The sequence below is a fragment of the Primulina eburnea genome, unplaced genomic scaffold (genome assembly GCF_022965805.1).
Source record: "Primulina eburnea isolate SZY01 unplaced genomic scaffold, ASM2296580v1 ctg739_ERROPOS11973397, whole genome shotgun sequence".
In the NCBI taxonomy this organism is placed as follows: Eukaryota; Viridiplantae; Streptophyta; class Magnoliopsida; order Lamiales; family Gesneriaceae; genus Primulina; species Primulina eburnea.
In genome coordinates this window covers 2,112,647-2,137,110 of record NW_027331510.1, presented here as the reverse complement: position 1 = coordinate 2,137,110, position 24,464 = coordinate 2,112,647, and the positions used below count along the sequence as shown (strand labels likewise).

General features: G+C 35.8%; 5 protein-coding genes across 7 annotated transcripts; 4 read left to right on the top strand and 1 right to left on the bottom strand.

Moving 5' to 3' along the window:
* The first annotated feature begins 649 nt into the window (after positions 1-649).
* Positions 650-3,428, top strand: LOC140822024 (glucan endo-1,3-beta-D-glucosidase-like). Its single transcript, XM_073182749.1, has one exon. The coding sequence runs from the start codon at positions 1,100-1,102 to the stop codon at positions 3,287-3,289; it is 2,190 nt and encodes a 729-aa protein (XP_073038850.1). The 5' UTR covers positions 650-1,099; the 3' UTR covers positions 3,290-3,428.
* A 1,086-nt stretch (positions 3,429-4,514) lies between these two features.
* Positions 4,515-6,204, top strand: LOC140821960 (UPF0496 protein 1-like). The gene has a single exon (XM_073182648.1). The coding sequence runs from the start codon at positions 4,684-4,686 to the stop codon at positions 6,028-6,030; it is 1,347 nt and encodes a 448-aa protein (XP_073038749.1). The 5' UTR covers positions 4,515-4,683; the 3' UTR covers positions 6,031-6,204.
* Positions 6,205-6,836: 632 nt separating this feature from the next.
* Positions 6,837-9,262, bottom strand: LOC140822181 (calcium uniporter protein 2, mitochondrial-like). The gene is made up of 2 exons (XM_073182919.1): positions 8,615-9,262; positions 6,837-7,457 (listed from the first exon to the last, which is right to left on the bottom strand). The coding sequence occupies exons 1-2, from the start codon at positions 9,161-9,163 to the stop codon at positions 7,011-7,013; spliced, it is 996 nt and encodes a 331-aa protein (XP_073039020.1). The 5' UTR covers positions 9,164-9,262; the 3' UTR covers positions 6,837-7,010.
* Positions 9,263-14,311: 5,049 nt separating this feature from the next.
* On the top strand, positions 14,312-23,977 carry LOC140822255 (uncharacterized). Of its 3 annotated transcripts, none has more exons than XM_073182997.1 (12): positions 14,312-14,406; positions 20,000-20,126; positions 20,240-20,332; positions 20,461-20,757; positions 20,844-21,040; positions 21,120-21,237; positions 21,338-21,582; positions 21,779-21,991; positions 22,095-22,188; positions 22,291-22,388; positions 22,471-22,765; positions 23,718-23,977. In XM_073182997.1, the coding sequence occupies exons 2-12, from the start codon at positions 20,000-20,002 to the stop codon at positions 23,741-23,743; spliced, it is 1,803 nt and encodes a 600-aa protein (XP_073039098.1). In that variant the 5' UTR covers positions 14,312-14,406; the 3' UTR covers positions 23,744-23,977. The 3 variants fall into 3 exon arrangements, 2 of the variants coding, with proteins under 2 accessions (XP_073039098.1, XP_073039099.1); XM_073182998.1 differs by lacking the exon at positions 14,312-14,406 and adding an exon at positions 19,248-19,897; XR_012115916.1 differs by lacking the exon at positions 23,718-23,977 and having other exon boundaries at positions 22,095-22,388; positions 22,471-22,518.
* Positions 16,331-19,841, top strand: LOC140822206 (uncharacterized). Its single transcript, XM_073182944.1, has 3 exons — positions 16,331-18,906; positions 18,985-19,072; positions 19,155-19,841. The coding sequence occupies exons 1-3, from the start codon at positions 16,331-16,333 to the stop codon at positions 19,839-19,841; spliced, it is 3,351 nt and encodes a 1,116-aa protein (XP_073039045.1).
* Positions 23,978-24,464: the final 487 nt, after the last annotated feature.

Genomic DNA, 24,464 nt, shown 5'->3' with positions numbered 1-24,464 from the left:
TGTTACACAATTCTTTCAGGGTATATATGAGAAGTAAGTAAGTCTCTTGTGAGATGATCTCACGAATTTTTATCTGTGAGACTGATCAACTTTACTGATATTCTCAATAAAAAAATATTACTCTTAGCTAAAAAGTAATACTTTTTAGTAGATGAATCAAATAAGAGGTTCATCTCACAAAATATGACCTAGTAAGACCGTCTCACAGAAGTTTTTACGAAAATTATATTTTAGAACACTTTCAAACAAAATTCAAAAACATTTTACAAAAATTTTATCCAAATACACATTTTAAGTTTTTTTCACTTATAAAATACTAAAAATATTTTTAAACTACTTGTCCAAATTATATCATATATTTCAAAAATAATATATAATCGGAAGAATATAACATATGCATATTAAAGAATATATTGAAAGGTGAGTGGCAATCGTACACATTTTGTGAAGATTTATATATTTTAATATTTTATATATAATCGAGAAGTGGTTTATAATAGTCCAATTCCTATACATTATTCCAATTCCTATACACTATTTTCTTGACTTGTTGAACAAGTAGATACCTAACGTGGCTTGCTTTCATAGAGAACCCACATAATTTAAGCAGTCCAACCACTCCAATAGTTATACCAATTTCATCCTTTTTTCTTTCTTTCTTGGATTAACCCAAAGTTGGCTTTCAAGATACAAAGTTATTTGTTTAGCATCATCAACTTACTATTTATATTCCTAAACTTGGCTTCAAATTGCGAACTATTTCGTGTTCATCTTTCCACGTATGTTCATGTCGCAAGTCTTGCAAATTGCCGATCGCCAAATGCTTGTAAGTAAAATCGACTATCAGTTTATAAATATCTGAAAATTATTGACCAAATATGTTTTGAAAATTAAAGTTTTATGTTTTTGGGCAAAAGAAACAGTTGCAAGTTTTTTTTTTTTTTTTTTTTTGCTTTATTGAAAAAATCTCCATTTTCTTCATTTAGTTCAAACTAATAAGTCTCGCACGCCATTGGATAGATCATAAATAAATTGAAAATTACGTATTTACTTGGAAAAATTATAGTTTATTGTTATTTTTAAGTTGTAAATTTAAACCATGCTGAAGAAAATTAGACGAAAAGTCAAAACCATCGTCAATGAGCCATTCAAGAAAAAGCCAGGAAAGAAACCAAATACCCCGCCCGCCGCTTCTCCTCCGCAGCCATCTTCCCCCACCATGTCCCCGCCGCGGACCGCTCAAATAACACCACGCTCTCACCCATTTGTCTTCCCTAAAACCTATTCCTCGGTACTCCCTGACCCCTCCTTGTTCTTCGCCTCACACCTCCTCTCCATCCCCTTGCCCACAAACTCTTTTTTCCAAAATTTTGTCCTAAAAAATGGCGATCAGCCCGAATACATTCACCCTTATCTGGTCAAATCATCACAATCTTCTCTTTCCCTTTGTTTCCCATCTCTATCCGACAATCCTGCTTTCATTTACCAGGCTTTCAGGGATGATCTCACCATATCCACCTTGAATAACCCCAATCCAATTTCAACCCACGTGGTATCTGCCTTTGATGACCTCAGCGTTACCTTAGACTTCCCCTCCAACAATATTAGGTTCTATCTTGTTAGGGGGAGTCCCTTTTTGACATGTAATGTGATGAGTAGCGCTGGAGTTTCTATTTCTACAGTTCATGCCATTCTTGAATTGTCTCCCAATAGTTCCTGTACTAAATACACCATTAAGCTGAATAACAATCAGAATTGGCTTTTGTATTCGTCTTCGCCAATAAGTTTAAGCCATGACTTAAGTAGGATTACCTCGACAATGTTTTCGGGTGTGATTAGGATCGCGTTGTTGCCTGATTCGAACCCAAGATTTGAAGCCATTCTAGATCGATTCAGTTCTTGTTATCCTGTGAGCGGTGAAGCAGTTTTCACCAAGCCATTTTGTTTAGAATATAGATGGGAAAAGAGAGGTTGGGGGGATTTATTGATGCTTGCGCATCCTCTCCATCTTCGTCTTCTATCGGGTACCGATTGCTCAGTTACCATTTTAGAGGATTTCAAGTATATTAGTATTGATGGCGATCTTGTTGGTGTTGCTGGTGATTCTTGGGTGTTGAAAAGTGATCCTGTGTCTGTAACTTGGTATTCTGTTAAGGGGATCGAGGATGAATCATATCCGAAAATAATTGGAGCTCTGGTTAAAGATGTTGATGCTTTGAATTCGGGTACAATAGCAACTTCCTCTTCTTACTTTTATGGGAAATTGATTGCTAGAGGTGCAAGATTAGCACTTATTGCTGAAGAAATATGTTATCTTGATGTGATTCCGGCTATTAGGAAGTTCTTAAAGGATACGATTGAACCCTGGTTGGATGGGACATTTGGTGCTAATGGATTCTTGTATGATGCGAAATGGGGTGGATTAGTCACTAAACAAGGATCAACGGATGCGGGGGCTGATTTTGGATTTGGAACTTATAATGATCATCACTATCACCTTGGGTATTTTGTGTATGGAATTGCTGTGCTTGCCAAAATTGATGCTGCCTGGGGGAGGAAGTACAGGCCCCAAGCTTATTCACTCATGGCTGATTTTATGAACTTAAGCAGGCGAGCAAACTCAAATTATACCCGTTTGAGGTGTTTCGACATATGGAAATTGCATTCTTGGGCTGGAGGTTTAACCGAATTTGCAGATGGTCGTAACCAAGAAAGCACAAGTGAGGCTGTGAATGCATATTATTCAGCTGCTCTAATGGGATTAGCATATGGAGATAGCCACCTTATTTCAGTTGGATCCACTATATCAGCTTTTGAAATACAGGCAGCACAGACTTGGTGGCATGTGAGAGAGGAGAGCAATTTGTATCCGAAAGAATTTGTGAAAGACAACAGAGTAGTTGGTGTTCTATGGTCTACCAAAAGGGACAGCGGCCTTTGGTTTGCTCCAGCCGAATGGAAGGAGTGTCGACTCGGAATTCAACTCCTGCCTCTACTGCCAATCAGCGAAGCTTTATTCTCGGATATACGTTTCGTAAAAGAGCTTGTGGCGTGGACCTTTCCAGCTCTTGCAAGGGAAGGGGTCGGAGAAGGTTGGAAGGGATTCTTGTATGCACTTCAAGGAATCTATGACAAAAAATACGCATTAGATAATATTCGAACTTTAAATGGTTTTGATGACGGGAACTCATTGACGAATCTTTTATGGTGGATTCATAGTAGAGAGTATGAAGAAGAGGGATTTGAAAAGGAATGGAAATTTTGTTGGTTTCGGCACTATTGTCATTGAATTGCTCATTTATTTGGAGTAAATTGATAAAATAAGCGGATTATATCTCGGAGAGAAAATCTTGCTTGGAAAACATCTATTCCCACTGTGTACCATATTTATTTGAAGCTTCTTATATTGGATATATGTTTTCTTGATATGTGCCGTTTCACTTGCTATGAATTTGATGTGTGCGAGTTCTTTGTGCTAATAAAAGAGTGATTTTTTTTTTTACAATATGTTTCAACGGACAGTTTGTTCTTTTATCGGATCACATTTAGTTCAACCTTTGAATCAAGTCTTTCGCTAGAGATAACAACAGAAAACAGTTGCTTCTGCTACAAAAAAAAAAAAAACTGGATATTTCCCGGTAGTTCCAAGGTTTCTTAAAAGATTGTACTAAACTTTAAAGTGGTCAACATATATCATACATTAAACAGAAGTTTGTAATATTTTGTCCCACTTAATCTCATGTGTCACTCGATCATAATTTCTTTACCAAATTTAAATTTTAACTGTTGTGATGCAACTCGAATTTAATCTAATATGTTTTACATTCTTGTTTAAATTCACAAAATATTATATGATTTCTTTCTAAAATTTTAATTTTTTTGCCACGTAGGTGAACATTTTTACAACTTAATGTATTTTAAAATATCAACAATTATAACTTTTGATAAAGTGACAAATGTTCGATAAGAGAATTGTTATCAAAATCAATAATATCAATGATTCAATCTTCATTTATTATAATGAATACAATTATTGAAAGAGATTATCTTGGAGTGCAGTAATTATTCATATTAGGTAAAATAATTAGAACGTACGCTTGAACTATTGTACGATTTAAAATTTTAATTTTGTCCTACTTTTTTTTATTAATTAATTAGTATAATGTATTTAAAAAGCTAACTAAATAATATCATTTCATATTCATTCGTTAAATAATTATCTTAAACTCAAATAAAAAATATAATATCATTTTACTACATTAAATTAATTAACCTGATTGCTATATTCTAACCAATATTTTTTTTTATAAATTTATAAATAACTTTATGTATGGTTTTTAGATATTCCAAAATTAAAAAAATATGTATTTTTTTGAAAAAAAAGTTGCATTGTTAGATGCAATCATAAAATATATTATATAGTCAACCACACCTATCTGACGCGGTCAACGGTCAAAATAGTTTCGGGTCGGGTCACCTGTTTTTTTTTTTTTTTAAATTTAAAAATCTTAAATTCGCCAATATTTCTCCTTCCTCTACTCTCACTGAAACCTCCAGGAAGAAGTAACATTCACATCGATTGCTCTACGCGCCTCCGATCGCCATCTCAGTCGCCTCCGCACTTCCGCCCCCCCCACTCCTACACTTGCCAAACCAGTTCAAGAATCATCCGATTTCCATAAAATGGGAAATCAATTGAGCCTCAGAATCGGGCGAACCAGCAGCAGCCGCCGACGGCCGCCTCCCCGAACCACCACCAATTCAAACACAAACGCCCATGAAATGAACGGAAACAGCAGCAGCAGCCGCCACCGCCCTCCTGGAACCACCTTCAATCCGGGTTTCAACGCCGATGAGACCGACGGAGGTAGCAGTAGCAGCGGCCGCCCACCATCTCGATCCACCTCCGATCCAAACTCAAACACCGATGACGCCGATCTGAACTCATACGAAGCAGCGTGTCGAGATGATCCGGATCTACGGAGCTTTGACTCCACTGTCCAACTCCGCACGGCCAGAGCTATCAACTCCATAGCCGTTGACCTCGAGGTTCGCGCTCTTTCCCTAGATTCTCTTCGCGATGTCACCGAGAGTTTACTGGAAATGAATCATGAAGTGGTTCAAATCATTTTGCGAAACAAGACAGACATTTGGAAAAACGAAGAACTCTTCGATTTAGTCAACGATTACTTTGAGAACAGTCTGTTAACCCTAGATTTCTGTACTGCCCTTGATTCTTGTCTCAAAAAAGCCGGGATTGTAGAGTCAATTATCAATATAGCGCTCAAGAAATTCGAAGAAGAACATTATGGCGAGTACAATGGAGAAGGGCCTGTTAAGAATTATTCAAAAACTGTAGAGGAATTGAGGAGATTCAGGGAGGCAGGGGATCCCTTTACGCAGGAGTTCTTTAAGGCATTTAATTCAGTTTACTCGAAACAAATTTTGATGTTAGAGAAGTTGCAGACAAAAAAGAAGAAGCTAGATAAGAAACTAAAGAAATTGAAAGCATGGAAGAAGGTGTCTAATGTGATATTTGTGTCAGCTTTCGTTTCGGTTTTGATTTGCTCAGTGGTGGCTGCAGCTGTCACTGCTCCACCGGTGGTGGTGGCTCTGGCTGCAGCTGCGGCTGTGCCTTTAGGGTCAATGGGAAAATGGCTTAACTCAATTTGGAAAAACTGTGAGAAGGATTTGATGAGGCAGAGAGAGCTCATTAGTTCAATGCAGATTGGGAGTTACATCATCATCAAAGATTTGGACAGCATAAGGATTCTAGTCGAGAAGTTTCGAATCAAGATTGAATCTCTATTGGGAAATGCCGAATTCGTGGTGCGGGAAGATGACGAGGTGGTGGTGATAGCGATGAAGGAGATCAGAAAAGAAGTTGATGGCTTTATCAAGACGATTCATGACTTGAGTCACCATGCAAATAAGTGCACTCAAGAAACGAGGATGGCTAGGACGTTGATTCTACGTAGGATCATTAATCATCCCGGCAGCACGGATCAGGATATTGGTATGTTTTCCTGATGGATGTGCTTGATGCTGTTAAACTATGTAGAGTATTGATGCTGATAATGTATAAGAAAGGCTTATAGGTGCAATTTGATAAATACTTCATTGTTGGATTAGCACATATCTCTCATGTTTGTCATGTATAATGATCATATATTTTATTTAGTCAATAAATATTCATTTTATGTACGGCTTATTCTAATTCTCATAGCTGGTGTATGTTGTCTGAATTCTCGCGTTTGTATACAGTGAAAATTTTCAGCAGTAGGGTAGGCTGGTTCAGACCTCGCATCACATATACTAGTAAATATTAAGTATCTCATTTTTGCAAACCTCTAACTACCTCAAAAGCGCATCTAAGGATGTATATTGATGTTCACTGAAAAATGATTTATTTCAAGTAAACAAACCAAAATTTTTCAGAATTTGAATCTTCGGCCTTACAAAAAATTTTAAAACATATTTAAGCAGCGGCGGGGGTTTGGATTTCCGGCCACTTGAAAAAATTTAAATTAGGGTCAGGTTTGAATCCTCTGCCCCATAAAAAAAATTAAAGAGGGCTGGGGTTCGAATCTTCGGTCTCTTGCAAAACTTGAGAGAGTTGTATTTCCTCGACGAGCACTTCGCTGAGTACCATTCCGATAACATAAATCTTACTAAAACAATACGTTCCCTATTATTTATTGTCAATCCAATTGGTTGGAACGTTTATAAATACGCTACCATCTTCAATTACATTAACGAAATGTTCAAAATATATTCCAAAGAACACGTGCAAAACACAGTTGTAGAATAACATGCAGCACAAAAGAAGAATTAGATAATTCGAATTCAACACTAAAAAAGCCTCAATTTAATACATTGGTGATGACATTGCCGCCGAGAAATACATCTCTTTTGAGTATCTAAATATAAAAATTTAAAAACCAAAACTGTACTTAACTCAATTCTTTCTCAAAAAATTTGTATGTCCATCTCAGAAAAGATCAGAACTTCTACGTTCTCAATTGTTCTTGGGGTGCCATTGGATCAGGATAGCAAGCTTTCTTGAGCTCATTATACCTCCCGACATCAAAATTCTGAAGCTTCATCAATTGCCTCTGCTTGGTGATAAACCGGCTCTCGAAAAACCCTTGGAACGAGGGCTCTCTGGAGGTTCTTAGGAAGAAGCCATATCTGCCTATGAAGTATATAGACGTACCATAGAAGCAGATAGGCTCCATTACGTCCCATGTAAGTTCCCAGAACGTTAGCCTCATGAGCGCAGCTGTCTGGATGACCAAACAGGCTAATCCACAGCAGAGCTCACGTCTCACAAGCTGTTCTGCTTTCTTATTGATGGCTGACTTCCGCTTCTCCATTTCTTGGAGCTCCTTCATTGTTGGATCGCTTGGATTGTGGGCTGCAGGTGAATGGATTAGGCCTTGGATGGCTTTCATCACCTGTATCATATGAAAAGGTACACAAGATTTGGGTAAACTTGGATTCAGTTCACCTCTGTGTTTCAGATATGATCATTTTTAATGAGCCATTCAAGTTTAGGACAAGATATTCTTAGTCATTCATTACTAATAAATTTTCAGATCCTCCTACCTTCTATTTCCTTCTCAGCTAACCTCTCTGTCACCAAAAAGTGTACCAGTCAAAAAGCTAGCCTACATTGTCAAGATCACATCTATGCGAGTGTTTGACACCAAATACTAGCCACCGCATCAATCTCTTTTGACTTTTCCCTCCGAAAAAGCTTAAACTAGAGATGAGCAAGATCTTGCACTCCATTCACCGTCATTTTTCAACAGAGTCTTACGTTAATCAATCAATAGAAGATGAAATAAAAAGGAATTGAAGTTGGATGCTCTTTCCACCTCCTCTATTCGCTTCCCCTCCTCAAAAAAAAAAAGAAACTCATAAAAACAAATTCGATCCTTCTCACTAATCGTATAAAACTTCGCACACCCTCGACCAGGAGGGGACGGACCTACAAATTCTGTGGAGGGCAAGAAACGTGTTTAACTGCCAGCTCAATGCATCTTAACATGTGAAGCAGCACATTTTGAAAAATTACACAAAATGTTCAAATTTTTTGTTTGAAGAGTTCAGGCCCCCTTTATGCAATAAGAGGTGTAGTTTTATGTCACATAAATGATTGCTACCAAGACAAAGGCGTGCAAGGGGCGGGCAAAAATAAAGGTTTCGAATTTTTCTAGTATTTCCCTTAAATAACATTTTTTCAGCTCAAATCATGGGAAATCATCTCTTGCAGACCGACCAGGCTTTTTTTAAAGAATTAACATCAGTTTAAAATCCTGATGCATTGAGCAGTGATCCGCTCCAAATAAAAGTCACCATCTCGTAATAAGAGATCTCGGTTCATTTCACTTTCCTGTTGAAGAACACTGAAACACAACACACATCATAAAAAAGCTAATCAGTTCTCAGGTCTCCAAATTAAATCTTGAAAATATAAAATACAAAAATCAATTTTGATCTAGCCCAACTACTTCTAATTCCAAGAAAGCCATAAAAAATCATTGAACACATGGTGTGGTTTAAAATAAATTACAAGACGAAGAAAGAAAGAAAGAACAAAAAAACCAACCTGTTCGGGCCTGAGGAGGACAAAATTTCCAAGAACAAGAACAGCCCCCGATTCATCAAGCAATTTAGCAAATTTAATCCCATGATCATGGCTTGGGCATTCTTGAACACAAATATGCAAGAACTCCGAATAAGAAACACAACCCTTTTCAACCTTCCTCAGCCTCGATTTCAAAATCTCAATCTGCGAAACCAAGAGGACTTTTTTCGTGTCCACCTCCGTCAACATCTCCTTCGGCGGCGACACTTCACCAATCCTGATCCGCTCTTTCACAATGTCCATCCCCCGAAGCTCGTCCAAGAGCCTTTCTCCGGTGGGAAAAAACCCCAGTTCAGGTGACGCGACAGACGCCGAGATGCGGTGGAAGCATCTCCGGAAAACGGTGTCGTCTCCCGGATCATGGTCTAGTTTATCAGGCGTTTCTCGACGATGAAACGCGGCTGCTTTCACAGCCATTGATGACGAGGAAACACGACAATTTGTTAGGGATGGGGTTGGGATTCTTGATATGTTGAACAGGCGTTTCGTTAACGACTTCTTGAACGCCATTGACGATGATTAACATGCGAATATTCGGGAAAACTTTCGCTGCGGCGATTCGACTACGTGAAACCTGTGAATAAATAGCCCTATGAAAAATGTGGAGGAATTATTGGCTACGGCAGGGCGTGTTGCACTACCTGATTACTCGAAAATTACATTCAACACCCTATACATATATTATTTACATTTTGAAATTTTTAATAGAGGAACAATATCCCTTTTCTTTATTGAAATATGAATTTTTTTATTAGAAATTCGTTCCAAAAGGGTTTGCGACAAAATTTATTTTCAAAAGGCAATCATGAATTTTAGGAGTGTTTAATGCACGAGTGATTTAAATAAAATAAATTATTTTCTAATCTAAAAATTAATGGAATAAAAACTGGACTGAATTGCAATTTCGCCGATAAAAATGGGTAATTGTAGAGACGGGTCCACAGTAAAAGATTAATAGACGAGGAGTACAGGATAACTCGCACGAGATGACGTGGTTGGATTGTCTTTGTTTTCATTTACGGATAATCCGAAAAAGGTGGAGTGGCTGGCGTGGGACAGTTGTCTGATAAGGCAAGCGTGTTGCCACGTAAAATCTAAAACCCGATGGATTTTGGAACTTGCTCCGCACGTTAAATAAATAGTCAATAATCGAATTATTCAAATTTTAAATTTACTCCATTATCTTCCCCAAAAATCAAATAATCGAGTTGATATTCTATTACTATTAAGAATCAAAATAACTAAAAAAGTAATATTTATAAGACAAAAATTTATGTGAGACGGTCTCACGGATCGAATTTGTGAGACAGATATCTTATTTGGATTATCCATTAAAAAATTTAATTTTTTATGTTAAGATTATTACTTTTTATTTTGAATATGAGTAGGATTGACCCGTCTCACAGATTAGTATCCGTGAGACGGTCTCATGTCACTCCAGTTATAATTATCAAAACAATTGAACCAAAAATTTGCTTTGTCAGCAATGTATTAACGATTATGTAAATTTATCCCAAAAAAGAAACGTATGAAAATAAAAATATAAATCTTATTGACTTAACTTTTACTGATCGATAGAGAATTAGCAACATAAATAATCGAACAAATCAAGAGCTCGATTTGCATTGGAAAATGTGATTTGTGCGCAAACGCACAAGTGCGACATAAGTCATCGAATGTCGGGCATGCAAAAATGTCCACCAAGGTTCACCAGACTTTTACTATTTTCCTGGATTTTTATTTTCAAAAATACACTCCAAATCTTTTTGGATGTAAACTTCCATATGTCTGATTGTTTGTGTTTCAGCTGAGCAACCTTTGACTTTTCAGATTGCCAGTCTATGACTGTCTATGTGGAAATCAAGTGCTTAAATATAGAGGCAGTCTTGAGCCTTCAAACATCTCTAACACTAGCATATTACTTTCATTTCTCTTCTTGTCTCTGTATTATGTTACTCTGCTCCAAATCGTGATAAAGTTCAGATGCTTCTTTAGTTCGCCGTCGTAGTACCTTTGTGATAGGTTGTTACTGGTTGTCTCGTTGTATCTTGATAAACAATCGTCCAACTTGATTCTCGAAGCATATACCAAATGAGACAAATTTGTTTTAAAAAAACTGTACTCCGTGTATGTCTCGGTGCGTTCATTGTTCATATTCGACATTTTGCATCTGTTAAAACATTATACTACTTCATTCATCTTTTGAGAACTGCGATATTGATCTACAGTTAATGTGTTTCTCAAGACCTAATTTCTCAACAAAATAAATCAAGAATATCTCAACAATGCTATGATTTTTATATTGAGATAGATTGCTTGTGATATTGATTTTGAGTATATAATTGATAAGTTTAATCTTTTGAAAAAACCGTAGATTGCATCTAAAGTAATACATATAAATTTGTTGACATAAATTGCGAATATTACTTTGTTTATGCTTATATTTGATGGATAATGACTCAATTTAATCATTTCAATTTAATCATTCAATTTATTATTGAAGCCCAAATTATTAATTATAAAAGCTCAAGCTCACAATTAAATATAAAAGTCCAAGCCCACTATACACTCCAAATAAATCTATAAATAGGAGATGAGTCTCATTATTCAAATGGAGAGGATTTTATGCTTAAACTTTTTAGCTTTCAATTAACATCTTTGAATTATTTTCTGACTTGAGCGTCGGAGTGTCTACGCCGGGCAAACCCCGACGCCTCTGACGTTTGTTTGTGACGCATGTGATAACCCACAAAGATCTCTATCCACCAGCTACTTGGACCCGTTTACGAACCAACAGAGTAATTCGGGTAATCACAATTTTTGGCTACATCAGCGTGGCGCCGTCTGTGGGAACTTTTCACCTCGTCATTGAGAATGAATATTCAATCACACAACTCCAATGATGCTGATAGTGGTGGGCAAACACCTCCCGTAACCCCACCTCCTATAGGGATACAAATCACCCAAGAAGCACTGAGAACCCTTTTAGAAGAGAAAGCCACCCGTGCAGCGGTTGAAGCAGTGGCGCAACTCCTAGCGTCCCAACAGCGGGGCGGAGCTGACGAAGCTGACGTCAACGAAAGCTCATCTACTCATAGTCAGGAGGATAATGGAGAAAAAAAAAGCAGCAAGTGAAGCAAACACTCCCCTAGTCTATGGGAAGAAGAAGCCCATAGCCGCGCACACCGCACATCCTCGCAAACCGTGAAATCCATACCCTACGTTACTGGCCATGGGTCTCATGCAATGAATGCTGAAGAGAAGCCGTTAGCCGTCCTACCCGTCAGGCGCAGTCCCTTTACTGCAGTTATCTTAGCCGAGTCATTACCCATCATAACAAGTTGATGTAGCCAAAAATTGTGATTACTCGAATTACTCTGTTGGTTCGTAAACGGGTCCAAGTAGCTGGTGGATATAGATCTTTGTGGGTTATCACCTGCGTCACAAACAAACGTAAGAGGCGCCGGGATTTGCCCGGCATAGACACTCCGACGCTCAAGTCAGAAAATAATTCAAAGATGTTAATTGAAAGCTAAAAAGTTTAAGCATAAAATCCTCTCCATTTGAATAATGAGACTTATCTCCTATTTATAGATTTATTTGGAGTGTATAGTGGGCTTGGGCTTTTATATTTAATTGTGGGCTTGAGCTTTTATAATTAATAATTTGGGCTTCAATAATAAATTGAATGATTAAATTGAAATGATTAAATTGAGTCATTACCCATCAAATATAAGCATGAAAAAATATCACTTTTTATGCTAAGAGTATTACTTTTTATTGTGAATATGGGTAGGGTTGATCCGTCTCACAGATTATGATCCATGAGACGGTCTCACATGAGACTCATTCTTTTTATATTGAGATAGATTGCTTGTGATATTGATTTTGAGTATATAATTGATAAGTTTAATCTTTTGAAAAAACCGTAGATTGCATCTAAAGTAATACATATAACTTTGTTGACATAAATTGCGAATATTACTTTGCTTATGCTTATATTATTTTGAAATAAAAGTTTTAGATTTTTCACACTTTCGATTTTCTATAATTCAGAGGTGAAGCCCCCAAAGAAAAAAAATCTTAGATACATCCCTGGTTCAAGACATCATCATTGTTAAACTGCTGGTTAACTTGCCTGAGGAGAAAATCACTTTCCCCAGCCATTTTAAAAGTTTCATGCGCTTTCTGATACACGTACAGGATACCGGAGGACCGTATATGTGCATACATTTGGTGACAAGCCCGACCAAAGCATCTCCCGGCGCTCTCTTGTGATCAAACAAGATCTTCATGTAAGCAGTGTAAGAAACAACTGTTGGACCACATCCCTTTGCCCTCATCTCCTCCCAGACCATAATTGCCCCATCAACATCCCCAATCCCCATCATTAGACATCCAATGCAATAAGGAAGTGTAAGTCACGGCATCAATCTTGATCCCCCTCTCCTTCATCTGCTCAAACACAAACTTCACTGATGATATCCGCCTTGCTTCCCCAAAAATATCCAACATAGTAGCGTACGTATATTGGTCGTGCTTGAAATTTTTCCTCCTCGCTGCCCAATTGAAAAAGAGCCACGCTTTCTTCATTGGAGGATGAGTCTTGAGGACTTAGTTGACAGCGTATGAATCCCATTATTTTTACGTATAATATCAAATAATTAGAGTCTCAAATGTAGCTTGATGGGGGTGTTCATAACTTGATTTCTGGACAACAAAAAACCCCGTATAACACGTCAGTCGATGCGTGTGACCATAGCCGAGACAAGAAACACCAACAGGAGAATGATCCCAACCGTATTCGATATCCCATGGCTTTGAGTGAACGAGTTCCTAAATCCACCTGATGCCCGTATGTGTTCTCGCAGTAGACAACATCCAATATCAAGACATATTGCTACTCCAATCCAGTTCCCTCTCAGAGTATGAGCGAAGAAATCGGGGGCAACTACCAATAGAAGGATCAGTGAACCTGCAGGCATCTCCAGCCAGTCTGCAACCATTGTAGAGTTAGACCAAAGGTTTCACTTTAACACAGTATTAGGACAGAAAAGAGATACAAAATAACCAAGACGACCTACTTGTTACCTGGGAAATGTGGTCGGGGGAAGAAAAGCCTTAATACGACTGCAATGAAAGCAATCCATTTACCAACCTCTCCCCTATTCAAGTCATCGGACCAAATACTTGTCAATGATTTGGTTATCCAATCATGAGAGCATTGCAAAATCCTTGTTGTTTGATGTATATATATAATATACACAACACATTTAAGAGTTTCCAGACACAGAAATTACCTTAACAAGTTGCACTACAAGAAAGTTGATCTATGATGACCAAAATTTAATGAGGGTATAAAAAAATGGTCATTAAAAACATAATTTTTGATGTTTTTATGAGGGTAAAAAAAAGCATAGTTAAAAAGTTAAATTATTAGTGACGAATTCTTAATTTCATAGCTATAGCTGACAAATCCCGTCATTATTTTCGTACAAAAGAATTCCCCTCATAATTGAGTACTAATTTTAGGCGCCAGATTTCCCACCAAATAGATTAATCATATTTTTTATTATTATTGAAGAATAACAAAAATCCCTAACCACACGTTCCCACCAAATGGATTAATCCTATTTTCATTATTATTGAAAAATAAAAAATTTCCCTAACCACACTCCACGTACAGCTAGCGTCTCCATCTCTCATTCTTGGTGCGATAGAGAAATCCCTGCGGCGGCTTTTCTACAACAAAGGTTTGCGTTCAATTGAAATGTTAAATTTACCAAATTTTTCGTTTATATTTGTTTTAATGGTCAAGATGTTAACCTCCAATTTTAATCTCCAAAAAGAAATTTATTCTCATAGCTTTGTGTATTTCACGGACAAAGAGATTCCACCAAATTGTGATGAAAGTCATTATTGTGGGGCCTTTCGTTTATTAGGACACACTTTTTGCTTTAATCTAAGTAAAGATTAATATGATTTATGTAAAAGTAAAGTCAGCCTACCATCTTCTTGATTGTGGCGGGCCATATCACTGTATTCTGACTAGGAGATGCAACTTAAAGTAAAATAAGTTGTATTTAGTGTTAAGTAATCATTTATGAACAATAAAAGACAATAGAGTTCATCGATCTCGGCTGAAAATCTGATGTTATAGAGAAAAGAACATATAGTGGTTGAAATTTAAGAAATTTAGATGAAAATTTAAGTGTGGAATGTTAAGACTTAAGATGCAATATTTTTGTGGTCATATGATCTTCTGTTATCTTGACATCTCCATTAGTGATAGGATTGATGCTGGACCTGGGCTTATCCACAGTTGCATATATGACCTGTTGGCTGTTAGCCTGTTACCCATGTATTATCTACTTACGCTGAATTAATCCTCCTCTCAATTCAGATTTGTCACGGTTAAATGTTTTATAGATCGACACACACCGAAATGTAATACTGCTACTTCTGAAAGGAAGGGAATGAAAATTGGAGTTTTAACTGCTTGTTTTTCTTGTGAGGATAAAATCTAATCTTAGAGCAATTAAATAGGTATTTTCATCATGTACACAAAAAGGTACAGTGAATAATATTTTCCCTTGCACTTTTTACATATTCAATATTGCATTACTTTTTTTTATTTCACCCTAAAAGACATGCAACATGTCATTTGATTTGAATACCTCGCAACATATGTAATAATAAATTGAAACATGTTTTCATATTTCTATTCTGAACATCTATATGTATCCTATACGGACAGAAGAACGGCTTACACGATCTAGCAAAAAGAACCAATTGACCATAATTTCTTCCTAAAATAATTTAGTCTTGCACAGTTTCGAAAAATGTCAAATGCGTTAAGTGTTGAATATGAACTTGGCCTATTTTATGCTTCTAAGCTTGTATTGAGTGTGCAAATGTGTGTGAGGGGACCAGCAGTCCACATTCGTCCCAACAAAATTGCAAGATGACAAGTAAATTTGGACAAATTGCCTACTGTACTTGGCAACTAGCTTTCTATCATTGTTTTATCGTCAGTCGAGCATAGTACTAAAAAGTTGGCATTTAGATTTACCATTTTTTGGAGAACCATTATTAGGTGGCCCGGATATTATTAGTAGTAGCTAATTTAGCTATGGGCCATGCTTTCTCTATGTATGTCCTTATTTTTTGTCTAGTGAGTTGTTAAGAAACGGCTAATGTATTTTTTTTCCTTAAAAATTTTTCATGTTTCACAGATATCGAAGTCCCTGTTGCTTGTATAATACTGGTTTTCTTATTTTCATATACTATTTATTCATATTATTTACATCAATCTATTTTTTATTTTAGTTATTTTTTGTGTTCTAATATATATTTGAAAATCAGTTTTTGACAAAGGCTAAAATTGTCTAATTTTTATATATTGATCCTCAAAACATGGGAGATGTGTTGTAGTTAAAAATATAAATTCAATTTGGTAAAAAAAAACTGCTAATTTGTATGAATTGTTTGATTTTTCTTGCCCTTTACAATTTTTTTAAGTTATATTTTTTTGGTTTCACATGCGTTTGAACACTAGTTATGATAATAGTAGGCTGAAACTATCATTTTTTAGCATCACAAAACATATATTTTTGTTGTGTTGCTTATCAATCTATTGCAGATTCTTTTGAACAAGAATTCATACGTAAAAGGAAAATGGCGCCTAGTAAGGAATGGATGTGTTTTTTCAATGATCGATTCAATGAAAAATACAAGGCTGGAGTTCAACAATTTTTGAATTATGCATTTAAGAAGACAGATGAAGAGAATAGTATTCGATGTCCATGTGTCAAGTGTAATAACACTGATTATGGATCTCGTGAAGTGGTTGAAATGCATCTAAATGTGAATGGAATAATGCCAAATTATACAACTTGGTATCACCATGGTGAAAGGTTTGGTGAGTCTTCATCTGATGACGAGGAATCGGAAGGCAGTGATTGTGATGAAATCTTAAGGGATTTGTATCCTAACATGAATGGTTTTGATAGAAGTGGATCAGAATTTGGTTCATCAAGTGAGAATAAGCATACAGAGGAACCGAATGATGAAGCGAAGAAATTTTACAGATTGTTAAAGGACTCTGAGCAACCAACTTATCCAGGTTGTGATGCCTCAAAATTATCTGTGCTTGTCAAGCTATTACACATTAAGAGTATTGGTCGGTGGAGTAATGAATCATTTGATATGTTGCTACAACTGTTGAAACAAATACTCCCAATTGGTTCAACTTTGCCAGAATCCTATTATGATGCCAAAAAAATTATTAAAGATCTTGGTCTCTCTTATCAAAAAATAGATGTGTGTATCAATGATTGTATGTTGTATTGGAAGGAAGAAGAGGAGTCTAACATATGCAAAATATGTGGTGCTTCTAGATGGAAAGAAAATAGCCATACACGGGATACCAAAGTTCGAGACAATGGCAAGAAATTAGCAGTGAAAACCTTGCGTTACTTTCCTTTAAAGCCAAGGCTTCAAAGGTTATTTATGTCAAAAAAGACAGCTTCTTTTATGAGATGGCATCATGAAAAAAGAGTGGATGATGGAGTGATGAGACATCCAGCTGATTCTGTGGCATGGAAGTCGTTCGATGATCTGCATAAAGATGTTTCTATTGAACCTCGAAATGTACGACTTGGTCTAGCTAGTGATGGTTTCCAACCATTTACTCATTCAAAAAAATCATACAGCATTTGGCCAGTTATACTCATTCCATATAATTTGCCTCCATGGATGTGCATGAAAGAATCTAATTTTATCCTTTCAAGTCTCATACCAGGTCCCGAGGGTCCGGGAGATGCTATTGATGTCTATCTTAAACCTTTGATAGAAGAGTTGAAGGAGTTGTGGGAACTAGGCATTGAAACATTTGATGCTTCAACTCGCCAAAATTTTAAATTGCATGCATCTTTATTGTGGACAATCAATGATTTTCCTGCATATGGGAACTTGTCTGGTTGGAGTACCAAAGGTAAGATGGCATGTCCTTGTTGTAACAAAGACACTTGCTCTATGAGGTTAGCTAATGGCAAAAAGCAATGTTATATGGGTCATCGACGTTATCTTCATAGAAACCACAAATGGAGAAAAGATAAGAGTTTGTTTGATGGAACTAAAGAGGTAAGACCGCCTCCACTTTCACTTTCAGGTGGTGATGTGCTTGCTCAAGTGAATGACCTTGAAGGAATCATATTGACTAAAGCTGCTAAACGGAAGGTGAAAATATCACATGAAAAAAGAGGTGATAATTGGAATAAGAAAAGTATTTTCTTTGAACTTCCATATTGGAGTTCTCTTTTGTTGAGACACAATTTGGATGTGATGCATATTGAAAAGAACCTATGTGAGAATATAGTATGGACAATTATGAATACGAAAGGGAAGACTAAGGACAATGTCCAAGCTCGTCTTGATTTGAAAGCTATGAAAATTAGACCAGATTTGCATCCAATTCGTAAGGGGGATAAGCTTGAGTTGCCCATTGCATCCTACACTTTATCTGCGGAGGAGAAACACCTTTTTTGCTTATTTTTTAAGCAATTAAGAGTCTCGGATGGGTTTTCATCTAATATTTCTCAAAGTGTTAACATGAAGGAACATAAACTCTCAGGTTTGAAAAGTCATGATTTTCATGTCCTTTTACAACATCTACTTCCTCTTGGGATACGTGGCCTTCTCCCTAAATCAGTGTGTGAACCACTTATTGAGTTGTCTTTGTTCTTTACTAGTTTGGGTGCTAAAACATTGAAGGTAGATGAGTTACGAAAGATTGAATCCCAAATTCCAATTACTCTTTGCAAATTGGAACAAGTTTTTCCACCTTCTTTTTTTGATGTCATGGTGCATTTGCCTGTTCATTTGGCTAATGAGGCTATACTTGGTGGACCTATCCAATATCGATGGATGTACCCTATTGAGCGTATGTTGTATGAGTTAAAACAACTTATTCGCAACATGGCTCATCCGGAAGGCTCAATAGCAGAGGGCTATATAGCGAAGGAGTGTACGACTCTTTGCTCAAGATACTTGAAAGACATTAAGACAAAATTCAGTAGACTTGAGCGAAATTGTGATAGTGGCTTTTATAAATATAAGGGTGAAATATCCATTTTTTCACAACGTGGACGATCATTAGGAGCTGGGATGAGTCGTATTCTCAATGATGATGAATGGGAAAAAGCTCATATCTATATTTTAAAGAATTGCGATGAAGTACAACCTTTCCTCGAGTAAGTTCAAATGCCTCTAAACAACCATTTCTCTTTTATTTTTATATATATGCATTTCTTATTAATGTTGTAACGCAGAGAGTACTCTCAAAATCAGAAAAATAATACACCACAACTATCGGATGACGAATGGAATAGCAATTTTACTGGTTGGTTTAAACAGAAAGTAAGTGATTCTATTGTTGTAAATTATTTAGTGTTGAACAAGATTATTTGTTCAGGTTATTTACATTATAATTTATTTGTAGATTGAAAAAGTTCAAATGCAAGACCAAAACACTAAATATGATGAGCTGCTATCATTGTGCCGTGGTCCTTTGATGTATGTTACATGCTTCAGTGGTTATGTTGTCAATGGATATAGGTTTCGGATTGAAGCTCAGGACAACGGATGTAGAACACAAAATTCTGGGGTGTGTGTAATCGGTGATATTGGAAGTGAGAAGAATTATGTTGACTATTATGGAGTGTTGACAGAGATTCTTGAACTACAGTACCTTGGTGGAAAGCGTGTGTTTTTATTTCGATGTAGATGGTTCGATGTGCATGATAACGAGAAAGGAGCCAAAGTAGATGAATATGGATTCACTAGCATTAATTGTCATCGTCTTTTGAAAACAAATGAACCCTTTATTCTAGCCAATCAAGCTTCACAAGTGTTTTATGCCATTGACAACACCAATAAAGGTTGGCATGTTGTTGTTAAGACACAACCTCGGGATCTATATGAGATGCCACAACAAATAGAGGACGAGAGAAATGATGTAGATGATTTTGGTGAAGCATATCAACATACCGAATCTTTTAATTTTGATTGTGGTGGCCCAATTTCCTTTGCTGTAGATGGTAAAAACATATGGAGCAGAACAGATTTGGAGCCACTAGTAGTTGACTTACCAACAAACAAAAGAAAGAGAAAGCGAATTGCAGTTTGAAGAAGTATTTCCAACATATCATGTTTGTTAGTTGTTTTTCATGTTATTCCCGTTAGGTAAATATGTCCATTCTTTTATGTGTTATTTGTTTATTCATTCTGGTTTATTTTCATGTTTTTACTATTTGTACTAATCTATTGCATTGCTTATCTTAACAGATGAAATCAATGCTCGCAAAAAGTAATGTAGGCAACATCCAGAAGCCTGTAAAATTTTTAGCACCTGGTAAGTTGGCCAAGGAGCGTACATATGGACATAAAACGAGGCCTCTTGGAGATTCTACTGGTATTTTCTTTGCTAAACTGATATCTTAGATAGATTTTTTTTTCCTAAAACTTTAATGGTTGATATTCATATAATTATTTTATGCTTGAATTATCTTATTTGTTGTTTTGCAGGAAATGCATCAGCCCACAAGGGCATGGGGGGAATTCAAAGGCTACAGGTTGAAGAACAAGGAGCTCAATACATCGGCAATCAAGGAAGAGTTGGTAAACCTCTAAAATTTATGTAAACATTATAATTTATATATAATTTCTGCAATTTTTTAGGTCAATATCTCTATTTTTAAGTGAATATATTGATATAATTGTAAAAAAAAATTGTTGTCTTCCAACAGGTGGAACTTCAGCCCATATTCTCATTGTTCATTTTGGAGAAGATGAATGGAAAGAAAGAGATTTTACAGAGGATAGTTCTTTCTTGGATATCCTGAACATATGTAAAAAGTTCGTTGACATCTATTCTGTTGGTTTCAAAGTCACGGATGGGGATGGTAAGCCATTGAGAAATGATAAAGATTTATTGGCTATGTTGAAAGAACATGAAGAGGTGGAGAACATAGAGATTTATGTAGATGTAGATGAAACTGCCCAACCATTGCTTTTCAAAATGCCTCAAGACAATCCAACATTTGGTAGCGTTGATAAATAGCTATTTATTTTGAGGTTTTTTTTATGTGTTTCTCTTTATCAGTGATTTATTTTATTTAAATTTGTACAGATTCTATCCCAAGAGTTCCAAAAGTCAGAGATGCCACGATATTGGGTGATTTCAAGACAAATGAGAAAGTCATAGTACGGGGGGATGTGGTAAACGGAACTGAACAAGCTAGTAAAATTCAGTGGTTTATAACTATTTCGAAGAACTTTGATATCGAGACTGGTTTGCAAGCTATCAGTGAATGTACGATCAACAAGGCAAGTTGTTTGGCTTAAATAAACTTAATTAATGTTTCATGAACTATCATTTATTATTGTAATTATATGATTTTTTCAGGATTTTCAAATACCAATTGAAGCTGTAGGTCATTATCTTGTTGCTAAATTTACTCGTATGACTGAAGATGGTGCAAGTGGTGAATCGAAGTATGTTGTTACAGACAAATATGTTGAGGGTAAGTGTAATATATTTGAAATGTAGCGTCTTATGAGTTTTCTATTGATTTAAAATTGAAATCTTGATACAATTATTTATTGCTTCAATTCATTGAATAGATTCAGCACCTCAAAAGGCGAGAAAAGTTAGAGGAAAAAATAAGAACAAGAAAATTGCAGCTCTAAAAAGTGGAGAAAAAATGGAGATCGAATTCTACAACAATCGTGCAGTGGGAAAAAATCACAAATGTTGGTCAAGACACTTGGGGAAAATCGTGCGCGACAAGCATATATGCCCTATACAAGTGAAAACATGGAAGGAGTTGACTGAATCAGACAAGCAACACATGTGGGATGCGGTGAAGGTAGGTGAATTACATTATTAATTTTAGATGATTTTGAAAATGTGTTGTCTTATTCTCGGGCTTCTCAATTAAACTTGTATTTATTGTTAGTATAAAGCTAATAAAATATTCTAATATATGTTAACTTTTGGTAAATCAACCCATCAAAACTCACGACAATGTCATTTGTTACTGTTGTATTATGAATATGTTGCAGGAATGCTTTTTCAATCGTAGTATAGAATTATATCGTGAGCATACTTTGGAGCATATGGGAGCTTTGTGGACAGCATGGAGGTCATCCTTGAATGTAGATTATGTGAGACCTTGCAAAACTAAAGCTGAAGTTTTAAAAAATGTGCCGCAAGGGTTTAGTGCTAAAGAATGGGAATGGATTGTAACTAATAAGTTCTTGACCGATGAGTTTCAGGTATAATAATGCCAGTTCAAATGTTATAAGAAATATCTTCATTTTCGAGTTAAATTGTAATCATGGAAGTGATGATTGTAATATTGGTTTGTGATTTCTGTAGAAAACAAGTAACCAGAATTCTAATAATCGGGTAAACGGAGTAATGCCTCATCGAACTGGAAGCAAGCCGCACAGACAACTAATATATGACATGGTCATGAACATCTATATTAATTCTTATGTTTTTTATTTATATGATATGATGATTTTGCTTAATTAACATATATATTTTACTTGTCTTTTATTTATCTTTCATGGAGGCAAGGATAATAACCCACCTGATATTGCAAAAATTTTCTACGAGACTCGACATAAAAATGGAAAGTTTGTTGAGCCAGAAGAGCAAAAAAAATATGTAACTATCATTACTTAATCTTTTAACCTAAATTTGTTATTTATCATTTATTTAAATGGCATATGAGTGATTACCTTTGTAGGATGAGATTGTGAAGACTGTTCAATCCAATGCATCACTCTCACATATTGCGGTTGTTGAAAAGTGTTTTGGACCACAGCGTCATAGCCATGTCTTTGGTTTCGGAGGTGGAATGAAAAGAAAACATTTTAAAGCTTCAGAAGCTGCTTATATAAAAGATCTTGAGGCTAAGCTCCATGAGAAAAAAGAAGAAAATAATAACCTTAAGAGACGCATGGATGGAATTGAAAGTAGATTAGCCAAAATCGAGAATGAAAGCCAACCAACTTCAAGTGCACCTACAATGTCTGGTGAAGGTGAGTTTTTCACATTGTCTTTGAATCCCTAGCATTAGTTCTCTAATAATCTTTTGACTTGGCATATGCTCTGTTTGGAGGGGAAGGGGATTTGAATTGATTAGAAGCTTACGATAAATGTGGGTGTGAATTCAATTTAGGGAAGGGGATTTGAATTGATTAGAAACTTACGGCAAATGTGGGTGTGAATTGAATTGAATTGAATATGAGATATGAGAGTACTCAATTTCCATCGTACCAGTTTCCAGTACCTTTCATGTGGTTTATCAAAATAACCTTTGTTTGAAAAAAATTATCAAAGTCATGTGAGTTCTGACAATTTTTTTTAAAAAAATTATGGCAGCCAATGCCTCACTTCAGGCGGAGGGTGGAGAGGCATATTGATGGTTGTTTTAAAATAGTGAGAAAAATGTATTGGTTCGCATTAGGGGTGAATACAACTAGATCTCCAAAAACCAGCATGAAACCCAACCTCTCTGCAATTATATCCCATCTAAGAAGATGTCAATTAGGGGTGGGAAATCTTGTGTTTTGCTACTTCAGTTATATTTTCAAGCATGCTGTTCAGTTATATGATGTCATCTTGATATTGATGCGTTTGGATTCTAATATAGTAAGTTCTTTCCTATGTTTCTGTTGAAAAAATTCTAGTTCTGCATTCCATAATGATATGCTCGAATAATGCTTCTGTTTATTTCCATGTGTAATCTTATGAAATTTTACAATTTATAAACTGTAGAAATTGAATTTCTTTCTGAATAAAAAAATATGATGCCATATGATGTTCTTGCGATTTATTTCTCTTATATTTCCAAACACGCAGTTTCAAGATCTACGCTTTGTATTTTCTACCACTCATTAGAATTTAATCTCATTGGACATTATTATCGGCATTTAATCATTTTGAGTACATCTATATTTATAATTGATTTTTTCTATTTATATTTTACAGATGACATGCTGACGGGAGATAATTAAGAGGTGGCCTTAATCGGATGGTGTTTCAAAGAAGAATTCAAGCATTTGATCGATTAGGAAATTAGAACTTGATTTTTGAAACAACTATCAATTGATCCCTATTTTTTGGTCCTCAAATATTTTTGTACTCCATGGAGTTTTTCCATGTATCCATTAAAATGGAACTCATATTTTGGACAATTCTGTATATTTTGAATAGATTTGGATGTAGTTGCTTTTGTAAAATATTTTGTTCAACAAAATTGCTTGTTCCGGAATTCATATTTTATTAGTAATGCCATATTTAATATAATTACAAATTCATATAAAAAAATTATTATAAATTTCATCACAATTAAAAAGTTTTTAATGAGGGTAATTAATAATTTAATGAGGGCTAATTTTATTATGAGATTGATTTTTAGTGAGGGGTAAATGATTATATAGTGAGGAGATTTGTTGTCATTAAAATATTATTTAATGAGGGGAAAATGGTAATAAAATGACGGGATTTTTCATCATTTAAATTAGATTTAATGACGGTATAATCCCGTCACTAAATAGGATACAACAATAATGACGGGAAGTCTTTACCGTCATTAATTACCTTTACCTAGGAGGGCAGTAATGACGGTCCATGACGGACAATTTCCCATCATTAAAAGTATTTAATGACGGGTTTTGGACATGTAATGACGAAATTTCCCGTCATTATAGGCTTGTTTTCTTGTAGTGTTGAACA

Bases quoted from the DNA above. Each gene is read 5' to 3' on its own strand.
- LOC140822024 (XM_073182749.1), top strand. From the start codon at position 1,100: ATGCTGAAGAAAATTAGACGAAAAGTCAAAACCATCGTCAATGAGCCA.
- LOC140821960 (XM_073182648.1), top strand. From the start codon at position 4,684: ATGGGAAATCAATTGAGCCTCAGAATCGGGCGAACCAGCAGCAGCCGC.
- LOC140822181 (XM_073182919.1), bottom strand. From the start codon at position 9,163: ATGGCGTTCAAGAAGTCGTTAACGAAACGCCTGTTCAACATATCAAGA. The intron at 7,458-8,614 runs GTTGGTTTTTTT...CATATGATACAG, and splicing joins TCCTCCTCAGGCCCGAACAG to GTGATGAAAGCCATCCAAGG.
- LOC140822206 (XM_073182944.1), top strand. From the start codon at position 16,331: ATGGCGCCTAGTAAGGAATGGATGTGTTTTTTCAATGATCGATTCAAT. The intron at 18,907-18,984 runs GTAAGTTCAAAT...GTTGTAACGCAG, and splicing joins GAAGTACAACCTTTCCTCGA to AGAGTACTCTCAAAATCAGA. The intron at 19,073-19,154 runs GTAAGTGATTCT...ATTTATTTGTAG, and splicing joins CTGGTTGGTTTAAACAGAAA to ATTGAAAAAGTTCAAATGCA.
- LOC140822255 (XM_073182997.1), top strand. From the start codon at position 20,000: ATGAAATCAATGCTCGCAAAAAGTAATGTAGGCAACATCCAGAAGCCT. The intron at 20,333-20,460 runs GTAAACCTCTAA...GTCTTCCAACAG, and splicing joins CGGCAATCAAGGAAGAGTTG to GTGGAACTTCAGCCCATATT. The intron at 21,583-21,778 runs GTAGGTGAATTA...AATATGTTGCAG, and splicing joins ACATGTGGGATGCGGTGAAG to GAATGCTTTTTCAATCGTAG.